This window comes from Dipodomys spectabilis, unplaced genomic scaffold, assembly GCF_019054845.1.
Source record: "Dipodomys spectabilis isolate Male_0828 unplaced genomic scaffold, ASM1905484v1 ptg000107l, whole genome shotgun sequence".
Lineage (NCBI taxonomy): Eukaryota > Metazoa > Chordata > Mammalia > Rodentia > Heteromyidae > Dipodomys > Dipodomys spectabilis.
This window is the reverse complement of record NW_024870784.1, coordinates 5,628,687-5,646,652: the sequence shown is the minus strand read 5'-3', so window position 1 is coordinate 5,646,652 and position 17,966 is coordinate 5,628,687. Positions and strand designations below refer to the sequence as shown.

Here is a 17,966-nt window from a genome sequence, read left to right as displayed (position 1 = left end):
ATCCACCATGGTGTGAACCACAGACGTGGAGACAGGTGACTGAAGGATCCAAGAGGAGAAGTGAGAAGGCTGAGGCCTTCCACGGTGGCTGTTTTTGCTGGGAGGTTGGCCAGGGCCTCAGGGCTTGCGGCCAGAGCCAGGCAGGTGTGAGCGGTGATGAGTGTCAGCAGGGGACAGAGGAGGGAGCCGAGGGCCGTGAGGGAGATCTGTGAGGGCTCTGGCCTTCCAGGCTGGCCGGATGGCAGGCCCTGCTAGGGTCCCGCCTTAGACAGCCAAGCTCCTGGCCACCCACACCAACATTTGGCTTGAGAAAGGAGCTTTCCTGGAGAATGCATCCTGATCACGTGTCAATCAACCAACTGAGGGCTTACAGGTTTTCAGTCAAAGATTGCGACTCAGAATGATTTGAGCTTTTCGGTAAAATAATCTTACCACACTATGTTGAAAATGAACTATGCAACTTGTGGCTGGGGACGGGAGGGGGAAACAGAGGAAAGTAAAGGAAGGGGTGATATTGCCCAAAAAGAAATGACTGACCTGTGGAATGGTAACCCCTCCGTACATCACCTTAATAATAACAGTAAAAGCCGGGCGCCGGTGGCTCACACCTGTCATCCTCGCTACTCAGAAGGCTGAGATCTGAGGATCAGGATGCAAAGCCAACCTGGGCAGGAAAGTCCATGAGACTCTTATCTCCAATAAACCACCAGAAAACCGGAAGTGACGCTGTAGCTCAAGTGGTAGCATGCTAGCCTTGAGCTGAAGAGCTGAGGGACAGCGCTCAGGCCCAGAGTTCAAGCCCCACGACTGACAAAAATAATAATAATAATAACAGTAAAAAAATTTTAAGTCAAAAAATGAGGCCAAAGCTATCTTTTTAAAAAATAATAATAATTTTATCTGATAAAAGCCAAATACAAACATGAATTTTATGAAACGGGACACTTCCATCATTTTATGCAGTTCTCTTGATGTTCTGCTGAAATTCCTCCCCAGAGAGGCTCGGCCCAGCCCTGCCATGCATGCTCCCCCCGCCTATCTTCCCAGACACATTCCCACAATTCCAGGTGGCCTGCCTATCACCCACTGTCCCCTCCCCCTCCCCCAGGTGCCATCCTCTTGTACCTAACAGGAAGCACTTTAGGATCAGATCTGTGCTTCAGCCTCTCTGGGACCTGTCCTCCCCTGACTGGGCTTAAACTCATGTGCCTCCTCCCCCAGGCTCCTTTTAATCTTTAATCTTGTCACCCCACAAATACATTTCATCCCTTGGTCTCTGTTTCCCAAGTAGACGGGCTGTGAAGCTGGTGTAGGTAGGAGTTGGAAGGACCAAGGTGGACAGAGAACATACACCAACCACCACTAACAGCTCCACAAGCGCACAGCCAGGCTTGGTGAGGCCCCATCCAGCTGGGCCTCCAGGCCCTGCTCCGGGTCCTCTGGGTCCTCCTTCTGCCTTTCCCTGCTTTCATCTGTCTCTCTACACCGGGCCCACACGGTTACCATAGTAACAGAAGCTACCTGCAATCCACCCAGCTAACCCTCTGCTCACCTCCTCCCCCACTGCTGTGGAGCCAAGGAAATGAGAGACAGACCAAACCCTGCATGAAACGACGCAGCAACACTCACGGGCTTCTCCTGGGACTCGGGGAGGTTGCCCGCATCTTCACCCTCCTCTTTCTGCCCCTCATTTTCTCCACTTGCTTCAGTCTTCTCTGTGCCCTGATCAGAACGGAGAGCCAGGTTACCAGGTTACCAGGGACCTTCGGTAAGCTCCCGAGGAGAAGCACAGCCAGGCCTGCTGCGGCCTCCTTGTTCAGATCCTGCGATGTCCCTGCAGGCCTCTCCTGTGGGAGGTCACGGAGCTGCCCACTGCAAAGGCTGCCACTCCCCCAGATCATGGGCATACGCCGGCCGGCTGAGGGGTCTCTATTAGCCTCTTTGAGGCTTATGGACATGATCCATCATAGGTGGGTGGGTGTGAACAAATGAGGCAGACAGACAGATGGGCCCGGGCAGCTACCCTGAGGACCCCAGCAGTGGGAAGAGGGCTGCCACACGGCTCTTACCTGGGCAGCACTCTCTGACTCTCCAGCCACGTCGCCGTTGGGGAGAGAAGACGCTTCCTCGGGCGACTTTGTCACCTGCATGGTATAAATTAATTCAGTGTCTTTTAACTCTTCATTCTGTATTTAATCCACAGCGTACAGTGTGGCCAGTCTGTGTGAGCAGCCCTGGCCACCCACGCTCTAGTGACAAGAACAGGAAAGCACAGGCAAGGCAGGGCTGGACTATGCCTCCCTCCTGATGCTCTATCAGCTTAGCCATGGTTCCCAAGCTGTGTTACCCCTTCCAGGTTCATGGAAATAACAATCCATTTTTTAATTAGATCCTTCTAATCCTGTCCCAATACATAAAGGTGATTTGGGGATGAGTTATTTTCCTTCTTATTTTTGTGTATTTTGGAACAGAAATGAGCTGATTTTGTTAATGTAGCAAGGACATTTGTCCAGGTTAACTGAAATAATTCTGACCATTCTTTTTAACATATGCTTCATAGTTAATACATAATTCATTCAAAACCTTCCTATTTGAGGGATGTTCCAACTGTGTCTCTACGAATAATACTAATAATAAAGCAGTGAGGATATTTTGTTGGGTGATAGCAATTCGTATTTTCTTTTCTTGTCATTTTGGTGCAGGTGCTGGAGTTGAACTCTGAGCCTCCCGCTTCCTCACTTTGCTTGCTAGTGCTCTACTGCTTCAGTCACACTTCCAGCCCCGCTCTTGCTGGTTAACTGGAGATGGAGTCTCCAGGACTCTTCTTCCTGGACTGGCTTCCAACCATGATCCTCTAGGTCTCAGCCTTGTGGTTTGTGAACCACGTTGCCCAGCAACAATTATTCTTTTTACGTTGGTCAACGTGTTCAAAGTAAAATAGAATTTCATTTCTGCATCATCCTAATGACTGGGAAGAAAGAACATATTTTTCATAAATTTATTTCTAGCCGCTTACGCCTTGCTTTGATACCGCCTTCCTGGTTTACCCATTCATATGTACTTTTCCTTTCTTATCAGTTTCAGAGGTTCTCATATGATACAAATACCTAACCTTTGCCACATTCAAATGTTTTTACCCTAATCTATGATTTGTATACATTTTGTTACAAAAATTGTTGGCCTTTTATATGGATATGTATATCTAAATTTTAGCGTGTAAAATATGTTCTATTACTCCATACTGTTTATCAATATCTAGACCTTTAATCCACTAGAATTTCATTTTCCACAGATATGAAGCAGAGGTCTAAGGCTGGAGATGGAGCTAAGTGATAAGAGCTCTTGCCTAGCATGCACAGATAGTAGAGGCCTTGTTTTTTTCAAGATAAGAATTATGATTGACATTACTTGATTTCAGGGCTTCAAAGATCTCATTCTATGCCTTCCTTGCCTCTAAGGTCTCTGTTGAGCAATCTACTACTATTCTGAAGGTTTGCCTTAACAGTGACTCACAGCTTCTCTTTTGAGCTTTTGTTCTGTGTGGCGAATGCTTCAACTCTAATATGCCTTGGAGAGGTTCTTGGCTGCTCTTACCTAAAACACTCCTGTACCTGGAAAACCTTACCATCTTTCAAGATCTGGGAAGTTTTCTGTTATGACTTTATTGAATATGGTTTATGCCTTTAGCTTATACTTCTTCTATGCCTATAACTTGTATGTTTGGTCTCTTAAATGGTGTCCAAGTGAGCTTAAATGTTGTGTACTTCTTTATTTTCCTTTACCTTCATCTGAATGTTCCAATGTGTCTACCTTCTTTTTAAGCTCTGATAGTCTTTAATTTGGTCCAGCCTACTAGAGAGACTCCAAGTGAGGTTTGTCTGTTGGCAGTACTGAAATCTGAACTCACTACCTTGCTCCTGATAGGCAAGTGCTCTACCATTTGGTCCACACACCCAGTCCTTTTTACTTTAGCTATTTTTCAGATAGACCTTGCACTTTTGACCAGGTCACCCTTATACTGTGATTCTCCTACCTCTTCCCATAGCTTAGATTACAGACATGCACCAATATACCCAGCTTAGTTTTGAGTTTTTTTCTTAAAGTATAATTTTATTATATTTATTATTATACAGAGGGCTTGTCATTTAATAAATCAGATAATAAATACATTTATTTTCTTTTTCTTTTTTTACAATGTCACCCCTTCCTTGACTCAGTTTGTTTTTTGAGAGAGTCTTATTAACTTTGGGGGGGGGTTGGAGGGGGGCTGGGATAGCTTCAAATAGAGATCCTCCTATCTCTGCCTCCCAAGTAATTGGGAATACAAGTGTGAGCCATTGTATCCATCTTCAACTGAGTTTCAATTTGACTTATTCATCTTTTCATTTCCAGAATTTTCAAACTGATCTTTTTTCAGAATTTCTGTATCTTTATTGAATCCATTTTCTATGCCCTGCTTTGTCTTTTATTTCATTCAGCTCTTTGTGTTCCCTTAGAATACATTCAAGCATTTATTTGTGTCCTCTTTAATTCCATTGATGGCCTGAGAGAATTTTTAAATTATTTGCTGCTTGCTGCATGGTTGCTACTGTGGAGCTACGGAGTCTCTGGAATTGCAGAGTCATGTTGCCTTGTTTTGGAGAGGTTTCATTTCATATTTATTGCTTCTGTGTTGGAATTTGTGCATCTGAGGCCAAGTCAGTGGCTGAAAGTTTTAATCACCTGCAGTCTTTCAATGGGCACCTTCAGTGGTCAGGAAAGACAGCATAGTAGCCATGCAAAGAGCGATTTTTCAGCACTGGACTCAGCAGCCAATGTTCCATTGCCTCCATGACCCAGGGGGTGAGGCCTCCAGCCACCGCACCCTTCCTCGCCCCAGCAAGCTGCTGCTGAAGCTCTCAGAGAGTCTGCGAAACCTCTAACTCTCCACCCCACCTCTCACATGGTCTCCCACCCAGACATGAGGAGAGGTGTACCAAGATTCCTTGAGCCATAATGTTTTTTCAGTCCCCAGAGTGGATCGGTCTCAGGAGGCCTCTTCTCAAGATGAGGGAAACAACAAAATGTTTGTCTTCACCAAGTCTGGCCTTTCACACTGGAATGGTGTCACCAATCCTCATCTCTCCAAATCTCCACATGGGTTTAAGGCTTGCAGAGCATGTGGTTCATCCTGTAGCTAGTCTGCATCACCAGTGAATCCTCAGGCCCCTAGCTGATCTTGTGCTGTGTCTTCTGGCCCACACTTTCCCCTACCCTCTCTCTTTCTGAGTAAGAATTAATTACATAAAATGAAGTGAACTGGTGAGAAGCAATAGGAATTTCTGTCTGGATGATGGATGTTTACTGGGCATACAGGAAAGTCCTTGGTTGTTCCTCTCCCACCTTGTAGATCACGAAAATGTAACACTCTGACTTTGCAAACCAAAAGGAAATATGTGTAACTGACATCTTACCCTCCTTGCTTAACCCCTTCAGAATTCAATTTCTCACTGAATCTACTTTATTGAACTAGAGTGGTGGTGGTGGTGGTGGTGGTCATGGGCTTGAACTCTGGGCCTGGGTGCTGTCCCTCAGCTCTTCAGCTCAAGGCTAGCACTCTACCACTTGAGCCACAGCTCCACTTCCAGCTTTTTCTGTTTATGTGGTGCTGAGAAACCAAACCCAAGGCCTCATGCATGCAAGGCAAGCACTCTATGACTGATCCACCTACCCAGCCCCTAGAGTACCTATCTTACTCTTAGGACAATTGAGTTATTTGCACAGCTTTAACAAGAATCAATCTTTCTTCTTGCCAGGGCATGAGTAAAACCTCGTCTATGCAACCATGGCCTTGCCTGAAATGGCCTTGCCTGGAACACCATATTAAGAATGACTATCAGTTGTGAGCCCTCCTTTAAAGAGCTAAGTTAGACTTCGTGGAGCAAAAGCTTCCTGACAAAGCCTTCTTGGGAAAAACCTGTCTGGTAACTGGCCTGGTGTGGCCTGCCTAAGACATGGAAAATTTAAATTTCTACGTAACTGTCAAGGGTGTCTATTTTTAGCTTGATCAAGATTAATTTTCCTTGCTGACACTTCTCCACAATGTTGTTTACGACAATCCAACACTGCAACAAGTCATATCGTTTGCATAAATCAAGCATCTGTCTTTCCAAGGATACTTGAGGTACTTTCTCTGTGTGCATGCACAAACACCAGCAAACCCAGAGATAGAGAGCATGGCTGTGCTGCTGAGGAGTGGGATGGCTGCAGACAAGCACTGAGATGCTCCTCTCCAGAGGAAGAATTCAAATAGGCCATCCTTTTCCCCCAAGGAAAGGGAATTTCATGGACTATGACAAGACCTAAGCCCAAATCAAGGCTTAAAACTAGGATCTAAAAACTGAGATGATTTGCAACAACCTGGATGGAATTGGAGACCACCATGTTATGTAAGGTAAGCTGGGATCAGTAAGATAAATATTTGGTGACATGGACCATATGTGGACTTTTTTGAAGATGGAATCCCACAAGTAGAAAACGTGGCTTCTGGGTCTGGGAAGGTGGCTCAGTGGTAGAGCATCTGCCTTGCATGCCTGAGGCCCTGGGTTCGATTCCTCAGCACCACATAAGCAGAAAGGAAAAAACCAGAAGTGGCACTGTGGCTCAAGTGGTAGAGCACTAGCCTTGAGCTGAAGAACTGAGGAACAGCGCCCAGGCCCTGAGTTCAGGCCCTATGACTGGACCCAAGAAAGAAAGAAAGAAAGAAAGAAAGGAAGAAAGAAAGAAAGAAAGAAAGAAAGAAAGAAAGAAAGAAAGAAAGAAAGAAAGAAAGAAAGAAAGAAAGAAAGAAAGAAAGGAAGGAAGGAAGGAAGGAAGGAAGGAAGGAAGGAAGGAAGAAAATGTGGCTTCCGAAGTCAGGGGAGAGCATGGGGAAGGAGGGACAGGCAGAGGGCAATCAATGGTAGGAAGTTACAGTCAGACAGGAGTAAGAGCTTTGGTGCGCTACTGTACATAGAATGCCCACAGATAATGATGAGATAACACATGGTAGAAAGTGAACTAGACTTAGAAGGAGTCAGCAAGGATAGATCTCAAAAGAAGGTTCTTTTTTTTCTTTTTTCCAAAAAAATAAAAAGCTGTGTAGATGCTATGGTAAAAATGACCTGCACAACTTGTGGGTGGGGAGGGGAGGGAAAACTAGGAAAGAGCAAAGGAGGGGGTGACATTGTCCAAAAAGAAATGTATTCTTTGCCTGACTTATGAAATGGTAAGCCTTCTGTATATCACCTTTATAATAACAATAAAGAAGATGAAAAAAGGTAAGTTACATAAACAGATGTGTCCCACTTACATTCAATTTGCATTCAGTATTGACAGTGTCCCCCTGACTTTAGTATCTCAGCATTTACCTCCATTTCAGAGCTGAGCGCCTACTATGTGCTAGGAGCTGTGTGTGAGGATCAGAGGGTGGGGCATGGGCCCTGTCCTTCTCTATCATCTTCCACACTGCTTCTCTACAGGGCTCACTCACCAACCTCTTCTTCATCCCTTCCCACGGCTGAGAGCCGAAGTCATGGAGGATGCTGAGCAGTGCTGCCTGCACCTGCCTGGTCTCTTCTCTTGTCTTCGCCCATCCTTGTGCCTGGGCTCTACCGAAACCTCCTCCTCCCTCCCCAAGGTCCGCACCATACATTCCAGTGTCTCCCACACTACAGCAAAGCCTCGCTGCCGGTACTATCTTCTTTTACTTATCACCGTCTATCAGGTCTTCAAAGAGCAACCTATCCAACTACATTTCCTATTGCTGTTACGGAACGCCTGAGGCTGAGTGACTCAGCCAGACCAGACCAGGAACTTAGAAAGTCTTAGAGGCTGGGGAATCCAAGCCCATGGAATCAGCCAGGGTGTTGTCTCTCTTCCTATCAACTTGTTCTCAAAGCAAAGCAACCAACCCAGTTCTGCTGGAGCTCACCCACCCCTAACATGCCATCTAATCATTGGCCCGCTCTGCCCGCCGGGGTTCTGTGAATCCCACACAAAGAGCTGCACCGCCAGCATCTCATCTTCTAGACGTGAAGACATGACTTCCTCGATGGAGGGTACAGCTAAAGCCCGCCACAGAGGACGAGGGAAACACCTGTCCCTGGCACCTCTTCATAGAACTTCAGCACGAAGAGCCCCACAGCCTCTCCAAACCAGGTTCCTCAGCATGCTGGGTCGCGGGAGAAGTCGGGCAGCACTGCCCAGCACAGGGGTGCAGAAAGGCACACCCTGAAACTCTGCACCTAGCAAACTACAGAGGGTAGGGAAAGGGAAAACCACCTCTTCCAACGGTCTGTGTCTAAGCAGGGCCATTGTACACAATGAACCCCATAGGACTCTGTTCCAATTTTTGACAAGTATTCATTTGATAAGAATTATCTTTTAATATTCAAAAGTGGTGCTTTCCTCTGAGGCCATAACAGAGATTCATCATACCATTTACGCCAAAATTCCAAAGAATTAGAATCAGTTTCAAAACTGTTTTTATCTTCATCTGAGTAAATAGAAACAGAATAAAAATATTTGATTGCACCCATAAAAATGGTGTTTTCATAAAGAGATGAAAGTACACGCCATATAGTAAAGAGAATACAGTGAAGAACTCGTTGTACACAAAAAGGTGGCAGTAGAAAATGAGAAGATAGTGCAATTTGGAAACTCATAAGAGTAAACTTTAAGTGTCCTCACCACAAATATTGATAATATATAAAGTAATGTGAGGGGCTGAGAAGGTGGCTCAGTGGTAGAGTGCTTGCCTTGCATGCATGAGGCTCTGGGTTCAATTCCTCAGCACCACATAAGCAGAAAAAGCCAGAAGTGGCACTGTGACTCAAGTGGTAAAGCGCTCGCCTTGAGCTGAAGAGCTGAGGGACAGTGCCCAGGCCGAGTTCAGGCCCCACAATGAAAAAAAACAAATTAAATAAAGTAACACGAAGGCTCATAAACTCAGTGGACTCCTGCACAATGTATTCACACTTCAAAACACCAGGCTCTGGGACATGATCAATGCTCATCGCGTTCATGTGTCAATTTTAGACAATATGAAAAAAAAAAGCACAATGGGTATATGCTTAAGACAGAAACTTGTCAGACCAGATTCGCTTCAGAGCACAACAGAAGCAGAAACAAATGTTTAAAATAGAATGGAATGGCCCCGGGATCAAGGACACTAAACACCCTCCGTGTGGCGAGGCACCAGCAGCCTGGCCTCTGCCTGAGAGAGGACAAATGTCACCACCCTCTCACAGCGGGATCTGGTGGACATCGCAAATCCCTACAGCCATGTGCCTCTGTCTCACTTCAACAGCTACTTGAGACTGATCCCAAGGAAATTTTCCGAAAGAACCCTGCTTCCAGTGACAATTCCTGCAGAGTTACTCATAATAAAGTATGGTCAGCAGCCAAAAATTACAGCATGGCAACACACAAATTTATATTCTTAAAACTGCTTATAATACCAAGTGGCTCACGCCTGTAATCCTGGCTTTGTGAGCGGCTGAGATCTGAGGATCACAGTTCAAAGCAGGACTGGGAAGGAAAGTCCAGGAGATTCTCTAATTAACCACCAAAAAAAGCTGGAATTTGAGCTGTGGCTCAAGTGGCACAGTGCTAGCCTTGAGCAAAAAGCTCAAAGACAGCACTCATAAATAAGTTCAAGCCTCAGGACTGGCAAAAAAAATCTTAATATTATATAAACTACTTAACAGACCATTATGAGATCATAATGATATATTCCTAAGTGTAAACAAAATCATAGGAATGAATGGCAATTTTGACCATCAAGTGAATGAGTCTCAGTTACAGAAATAGGCACAGGGTTGGTGTAGAGTGAAGAGAGTCGTCTGCATTCCACACCCAAATTTGTGACACTGACTTTATTGGCATAGTTAATTTAAATCTCTAATAAATTTTAACATAATCAAAGATAACACAATTCTGGAGGAAAGAAGCCAATGAAATCTCTCTAGAGTTTGAGTCTTCATTTTACTTTCCCATTTTTATCAAACTTAGCAAGCTAATTTCAATTAATTTTAATTGGAAAGCATTCATGCAAGGATAGCTATCATTTTGAAGTTATTTAATATAAGCTGTGCAAAACTTAATTCATGACAAAATAATTGCATATATGACCTAGGAGTTCATAGTTTTACTATTTTTTTTAATTTTTTCATTTTTCATTTTTTATTATCTTTAAGTAGTTGTACAAAGGAGTTTCAGTTCAACATGTCTTGACAAGTAGAATGCACCTTGATCAACATCACCCTTACTACTCAATATTTAATAAACATACTTCAAATTATTAAGTATACTAATATTTCCTTTTTTTCTTTTTCTGTTGTTTTGAGAGGTTTTTTTTTTTTATGGTGGTGCTGAGAATCAAAATCTGGGTATCACTCATGCTAAACAAATGCTCTAGAACAGGGTACACCCTAGTCTTTATATTCCTTAGTATTCTAAAATTTACTATGGCAACGCAAAAACACAGAAAAAAATATTTAAAGCGTAACTCAAACATTTTTAGTAAAGACTTTGCATTATCTAACATATGCGCTTTTCTCTGACTGAAGTGTGTACTAAAGTCATAGGAGAGCTTGTGTTGGCAGCACCAACACAAAGACTGAAACAACAGGAGATTGCCACACCCCTGTAGAAGGATACAGGGCAAATTCTTGAAGCATTGCAGCCTAAAGATCATCATGCGAGCTGGGCACTGGTGGCTCATACCTGTAACCCTAGCTACTCAAGAGACTAAAGTCTGAGGATTGCAGTTCGAAGCCAGCCTGGGCAGGAAAGCCTGAAATGGAGTTGTGGCTTAAGTACTTGGTATAGCATTAGCCTTGAACACAAAAGCTCAGGAATAGCACCCAGGCCCTGAGTTCAAACCCAGGAGCAACACAAAAAAAGAAAAAGATAAAAGATCATTATGCAGGGGAAAACATACAACAGTGGGACCCATCAGCTGCACTGCACATTGATCAAAACGAACTAAGCAACTCCTTGGCAGCAATGGAAGGGAGGGAATGAGCAGGACACTAAGCAAAAGGAAAGCAATGTACATATTACCTGATGTGGAAGAAATAACTGCATTGTCAAAGCTCATAGAATTCAGTAACTTTATAGACCACGATAAAGACAATTTGCCCCATGAAGGTTAGAATGTGTTTGTGACTTTAACTAAGTATCATTATCTCACAATACTGTGAAATATAATCAATCACAATTTTAAATTTTTCCATTAAAAAAAAAGATCATCATGCAGCCCCAGTGCTTCTGTTTTAACCTACACAGACCCACAGTAGGATATTTGAACTTACCTTTGAGCCTGGAGGCGGTGCCAAACCAAGGAAGGAATAAATAATATTCTCTTCTTTTGCAGAGAAGAAAGAGTCAAAATCCTTGAAGCAAAGAAAGAGACTGTGAGAAGCTATTATACATGTGTGAGCCACGACATTTTCACAAACTGATCCCTTTTGTTTATTAGTTATTATGTTAAGACACAAACACAAAAGGTTATCCCATTTGCTTTGTGGAAGATGACAAAACCCAGGCTGGGCAGGATGACACAGGCCTATAATCTCAGCTACTCCACAAGAAAGGAAGATTGTAGTCAAAAGCCAGTCCACACAAAAGCTTGAGATCCTATTAAAAACAAACTAAGGCAAAAAAAAAAAAAGACTCAGGGCATGGCTCAAGTGGTAGTTGACTTCAAGTGCAAGAGTCTAAGTTCAATCCCCATTATCACAAGAAGGGAGGGAGAGAAGAAGGGAGGGGAAAAGGGGAGGGAGGGAGAGAAAAAGGGATGGAAGGAAGGGAAAAGTCAGATGTGATGGTTCAAGCTCCAGTCCTAGCTACTCGGGAGACTGTGATCAAAAGGGTTATGGCTCAAAGTCAGCCCAGAAAAAATAGACGTTTGTGAGACTCCATCTCAATCAATGGCTGGGCATGGTAGCAACGGCCGCCAACCCAGCTTCAGGAGAATCACAATGGCTGGTGTAGTGAGACCCACAGGTCACTCCAGCAGCACAAGGAAGCACAAATAGGAAGATCGTAGCCTAGACCACCCAAGTCATACTCTGAGGTCCAACACAGAAAATAACAAATGGAAAAAAGGGGGACTTGGAATGTGGCTTAGTGGTAGAGTGCTTGCCTAGCATGCATGAAGCCCTAGGTTCAATTCCTCAACACCACATAAACAGAAAAAGCTGGAAGTGGTGCTATGACTCAAGTGGTAGAATGCTAGCTTGAACTAAAGAAGCTCAGGGACAGTGCCCAGGCCCTGAGATCAAGCCCCAGGACTGGAGAAGGAAAGAGAGAGAGAGGAGAGAGAGAGAGAGAGAGAGAGGAGAGAGAGAGGAAAAGAAAGAAGGGAAGGAGGGAGGGAGGGAGGGAAAGAAAAAGAAAGAAAGGAAAGAAAAAAGAGGAAGGAAAGAAGGGAGAGAGGGAGGCAAAGAAAAAAGAGAGAAAGGAAATAAAAAAGAGAAATCAAGGAAAGAAGGGAGGGAGGGAAGAAAAAAGAGAAAGGAAAGAAGGAAGGAAGGAAGGAAGGAAGGAAGGAAGGAAGGAAGGAAGGAAGGAAGGAAGGAAGGAAGGAAGGAAGGGAGAGAGGGAGGGAGGGAGGGAGGGAGGGAGGGAGGGAGGGTTTGGCTGTGGCTCAACTATGAGGCCCTGAATTCAAACCCCAGGAACACAAGAATAAAATTAAGGGATCCTTGTATATTACAAAGGAAAGTAAAACCTGAAAACCTGAATAGGAAATGTGCTGAAGATATCCCAAGAGGACATTCAGATGAGACACACAAACAGCTACATGCTCTCCCTAGTAATTAGAGAACTAAAGCCACAATGAGTTCATTTCACATGCACCCAGGTTCAAGAAAGGGTCAAGGGTGGACAAGGCTAGTGTAGAAAGGATGTGAAATTCTGGGAAGCTATAACTACCGGAAAGAGTGCATGTGGCAGAATTGACATTCAGGAAGACACTCTGAATTACCTACTAAACTAAACATGGCCTACCTGTGAGCTAGTGATTCGGCTCCAACTTACAAAACCCTGTCCAGAACAATAATGTTAAACAGCCCCAAACCAGGAACCACACAATGAACGTGGTATAGCTTTAAAACCACACGATGAACATGGTATAGCTTTAAAACCACACGATGAACATGGTATAGCTTTAAAATATGTAGGTGAAAGAAGCAAATCCAAGAAAAATGCAGTGTTTGGGTCCATTGAGGTAAAATTCACAGACAGGCAAAATAACTTGTTTAAGGCACACATGCACATGCGTGCGCGCGCGCGCGTGCACACACACACACACACACACACACACACACACACACACGAGACAGAGAACAAGGAAGAGCAGGGAGCCAAGGGCAGGCCAGTGGCCCTGGCTCTGTAGAGAGAGAATGACCCAGAGCAGTCTGAGCTGCCTTCCCAAAGCCCAAGCACTTCACATTTCTTCAACTGGATGTATGTATGTATTGCTCTTCTTTAAATGGCAGGTTTTATCATATATGTCGTATTTCAAAATAAATACTAAAAAACACAGTTCATCCAGGGAAGCCCTTCCCGCCTCCCCTCATCTGGACTGCATTCCGTACCCTCTCTCTCCTGAATAGCCGAGTCCCCCTTGGGTGGTGCTCAGGCCAGGCTCCGGGTAGCCCAGTCCTTACCTGAACTAAGATACACAGATTCCAACCTGTCATCAACAGACATGCCTGCCTCTTCCAGTGTAATCCCTAGCCAGAAAGGGATCCTGGCCGTCGCTGGGCCTCGCTTCCCCTCTGGTGTCCCCTTTCTCTGTCTCACAGTTGTCTTCCATGGCTCCCAGGATAATATCTTCATCTGTCGCACACAGAGCAGAAGGAGCTCAAACTACCGGCAACAGTGAGATGGCATCCAATCCCCTCACTACCTGCCCTTCTGCCTTCACCAGCATGCATGGCCGATCATTCACCAAGAATCCCTACGAGCCGGAGGAGAGACTGGAGAAACAGTGGCTGCCTTGTACTCATCTACTGACTACACTTTTGCCATTTCATGCCTGACATATCCTTCACAACTTTTGGGTTAACTTTTTTTTTTTTGTCAGTTGTGGGTCTTGAACTCTGGGCCTGGGCGCTGTCCCTCAGCTCTTCAGCTCAAGGCAAGCGCTCTACCACTTGAGCCACAGCGCCACTTCCAGTTTTCTGAGCAGTTTATTGGAGATGACAGTCTCATGGACTTTCCTGCCCAGGCTGGCTTTGAACAGCAATCCTCAGATCTCAGCCTCCTCAGTAGCTAGGATTACAGGTGTGAACCACCTGCACGCCCAACTCTTTTGGGTTGACTTTTAAAATATGGGACCATGAGCCAATCCTCAGTCTCTTTCTGGGAACAAATTCTCTGCATCAATAATGTACTTTAGTTAAGGGCATACCATGGATTGAAAACAAAGAAAAAGAAAAGAAGTTTAAGGAAGCTTCTTATTACTGATATAAACAGCTCTGAGACGGGTTGGTTAGCTCATGGTTTCACTCATACTCAACTGGTCCCATTGCTCTGAGCCTCCGGCAAAGTGGCACACAGTGTACAGAGCCCAGGGCAAAGTAAAACTCTCACTTCATCCCAGGAAACTAAGAAAGGGGAAGGGAGGGCCACATCTCCTTCAAGGCCACACCCCTAGTGACCTACAGACCTCCCCTACGCTCCGCCTCTTACAACGTCCACCACCTCCCAACAGCTTCATGCTGAAGATGCAGCCTTGAACAAATGGGCCTTTGATGGGCATTGCAATTCAGACACTAGTAGCTACGAGCACCTTGATGAAGACAACTGAAAAAATTTTAAAACAGTTAAACATAAAATAACTTGTAAAATCATTAGATCCATACTTGTACGCAAAAAATACATCTTAAAAACAGAAATGACTATTTGAGAAAACTTTTATTTCTCCACAACTGAATGAAAAGAAAAAATAGTATCACAAAATACACTGAGATTTTTATTTTTGTTTTTTGTTTGTTTGTCATGGGGCTTGAACTCTGGGCCTGGGCGCTTCCTCTGAGCTCTTCAGCTCAAGGCCAGCACTCTACCGCTTGAGCCACTTCCAGTTTTCTAGTGGTTTATTGGAGATAAGAGTCTCACAGATATTCCTGCCCGGGCTGGCTTTGAACCTCATCCTCAGATCTCAGCCTCTTGAGTAGCTGGGATTACAGGCATGAGCCACCGGCGAGCGCCCGGCAGATTTTTATTTTTGTGTGTGTGTGTGTGTGTGTGTGTGTGTGTGTGTGTGTGTGTGTGTGTGTGTGTGTGTGTGTACAGTATACATTACACAGGCAAGGCCAGGCTTAGGAATATTGACTACTTAGGAATGCTGAGTCCTGGGCCCTCCGGGGAGTCCTGTGAGACACCCCTGAAGGCAGCCTAATCCCGGGAAGATGGCTGCTGGGCAGGTCAGAGAAGAGGGAGCACTGTCCACCAACTTTGATCCTCTTCCATGTGCATTTTTTCAATGATTGAAAAAAATGATTTTAGAAGAAATAAATACAAAATCCCTCAGGCTGGGAAGGTGGCTCAGTGGTAGAGCGCTTGCCTTGCATGCATGAAGCCTTGGGTTCGATTCCTCATAAGCAAAAAGAAAAAAAAGCCGGAAGTGGCGCTGTGACTCAAGTGGTAGAGCACTAGCCTTGAGCTGAAGAGCTGAGGGACAGCGCCCAGGCTCAGAGTTCAGGCCCCACTACCAGACCCAAAAAAAAAGAATCCTAGCTACCAAGCCCCATCCCACAAAGAAGCAGTCTTAGTATCCCTTTTCCCATCCAGCAGGAGGCTCAGTCTTAGAGATGCAGGTGTAGGGAAGACACGAGGGTGGACACTGCGTCTCAGGGAAAGCCCTGAACCTTAGGAAGGACACTGTGGTAAACTCCATATGGACTTGAACTAAACTGTATGTCCCCTAAACACACACCACCCACCACGTTAAGCCTGTCTGAAAATACTACTGTACCCCCAGGACTTTGAGCAGAGCCTCTGATGAAGCTAACTAAGCATGCAAAGTCACACAGCTCCCTCCTGAGAGAAACACAACCCTCATGGGCCTCAAGACAGTTGTAGGTGTAGGGGTGTGTGTGTATGTGAACACAAATACTAGGGCTTGTGCTCCCGAGTTTTGCACTTGTGGCAGGTGCTTAGCCATTGAAGCCACATTTCCTCATTTAGTTCTTTGCTGGTTAATTGGAAATGGAGAGTCTCTCAAAGATCTGCCTGCCCAGACTGGCTCCAAACAGTGACTCTTGATTTCAGCCTCCTGAGCAGCCAGGATTATAGGCGTGAGCCACTGATGACAGGTTCTCTAGATCAAATGCCTAATAATACAGCAAACACACACCAAAGAAGCAGCCATTGTGCATGGTGAGAACAGGAAGCTTTCAGGACAACCCAAGCAGCAGCACACTTAATGCCCGCCTCAGAGAAACGGCCCAGGTAGCTCAGGTGGTCCCTGTGATAATTTCCACTTCTCATTCTAAAACTCTGTTGTTTTTTGTTTGTTTTTATTTTGCCGGTCGTGGGGCCTGAACTCTGGGCCTGAGCGCTGACCCTCAGCTCTTCAGCTCAAGGCTTGCCCTCTACCACCTGAGCCACAGCACCACTTCCAGCTTTTTCAGCTTATGTGGTGCTGAGAAATAGAACCCAAGGCCTCATGCATGCAAGGCAAGCGCTCTACCACTGAGCCACCTTCCCAGCCCTCTTTGATTTTGTTTTTAAAGCTTCATCAGTCTGATTTATTAAGGCCAATCTGGACTTTGTGAGGTAAAGGCGATTGCATGTTAAACTAAAACCATAAATTTATACAGTAAAAACTTTGCTGTTATAGTCAAATGGTTCAGAGGTTTTTAAGCAAATGACATAAAATTGCACAAATTTATCTGTGTCTACATTTATGCAGATTAGCCTTTACAAAAGTGAAAAGTTGCCAGGCGTAAGTGGCTCACGCCTGTAATCTTAGCTACTCAGGAGGCTGAGATCTGAAGATCAGGATTCAAAGCCAGCCCAGGCAGGAAAGTCCATGAGACACTTATCTCCAATAAGAAAGCCATCAGAAAACCGGAAGTGGTACTGTGGCTCAAGTGGTGGAGTGCTAGCCTTGAACAAAAATGCTCAGGGACAGTGCCCTGGTCCCAAGTTCAAGCCCCAAGACAGACAAAAAAAAAAAAGTAAAAAGTTACTCAGGCACTAGTGGCTTAGGCCTGTAATCCTAGCTACTCAGGAGGCTGAGATCTGAGGATCGTAATTCAAAGCGAGGCCAGGCAGAAAAGTCCATGAGACTCTTACCTCCAATTAACCACTAGAAAGCCAGAAGTAGAGCTGTGGCTTAAAGTGGCAAAATGCTAGCCTTGAACAAAAGAGCTCAGGACAGCGCCCAGGCCCTGAGCTCAAACGCCACCACTGACCAAAAAAAAAAAAGTGAGAATTTATCGTGTAGCTCTTCAGCAAAGTTGAATAGATTTCCTTTCTCACACAATGCCTATTTTGTTTCAACAAGTAACCTCTAATTCTTCAAAAACAAAAGAAGGAATCTAGAATAATCCAATCCAATTCAATCCACAGCACCACTTTCCAGGTCTGAGGAGCTCTTTTCTCACAATGATCTCCATCCAGCTACTAGAAAGCAGAAACCCAGCGACAGCCGGTGAACCGCTCAGACGCTGCCTCAAACCACACTGCTAAACACACAGTGCTGTGGACACAGTGGCTCTCCACACAACCAGCACTCACCCCACAGTACTGCTCCTCGTTGAAGATCTGGGGAGGCAAGGGGATCCCATTCTGAGGTTTTTTCTCTCCAGGAACATTCTCCCTCATCCACTTCCGGTTGTCTTCATCTCCAGCTATGTCTAACTCCTTGAAGTCAATTTTATTAGCTTCCAAAAATCCCACCACTTCCTGCTGCTTCTTCCTAATCT

General features: G+C 44.9%; 1 protein-coding gene across 1 annotated transcript in view; it reads right to left on the bottom strand.

Annotated features, from left to right (window-relative positions):
• Positions 1-17,966, bottom strand: part of LOC122114237 (SH3 domain-binding glutamic acid-rich protein-like) — a 33,463-nt gene that overhangs the window by 9,281 nt on the left and 6,216 nt on the right. Inside the window, exons 2-5 of the mRNA XM_042687268.1 lie at positions 17,779-17,964; positions 11,337-11,417; positions 2,070-2,144; positions 1,630-1,722 (exon numbers count right to left, since the gene is read on the bottom strand). Of these exons, the coding sequence (XP_042543202.1) occupies positions 1,630-1,722; positions 2,070-2,144; positions 11,337-11,417; positions 17,779-17,964 (435 nt within the window). The remainder of the gene's footprint in view (positions 1-1,629; positions 1,723-2,069; positions 2,145-11,336; positions 11,418-17,778; positions 17,965-17,966) is intronic.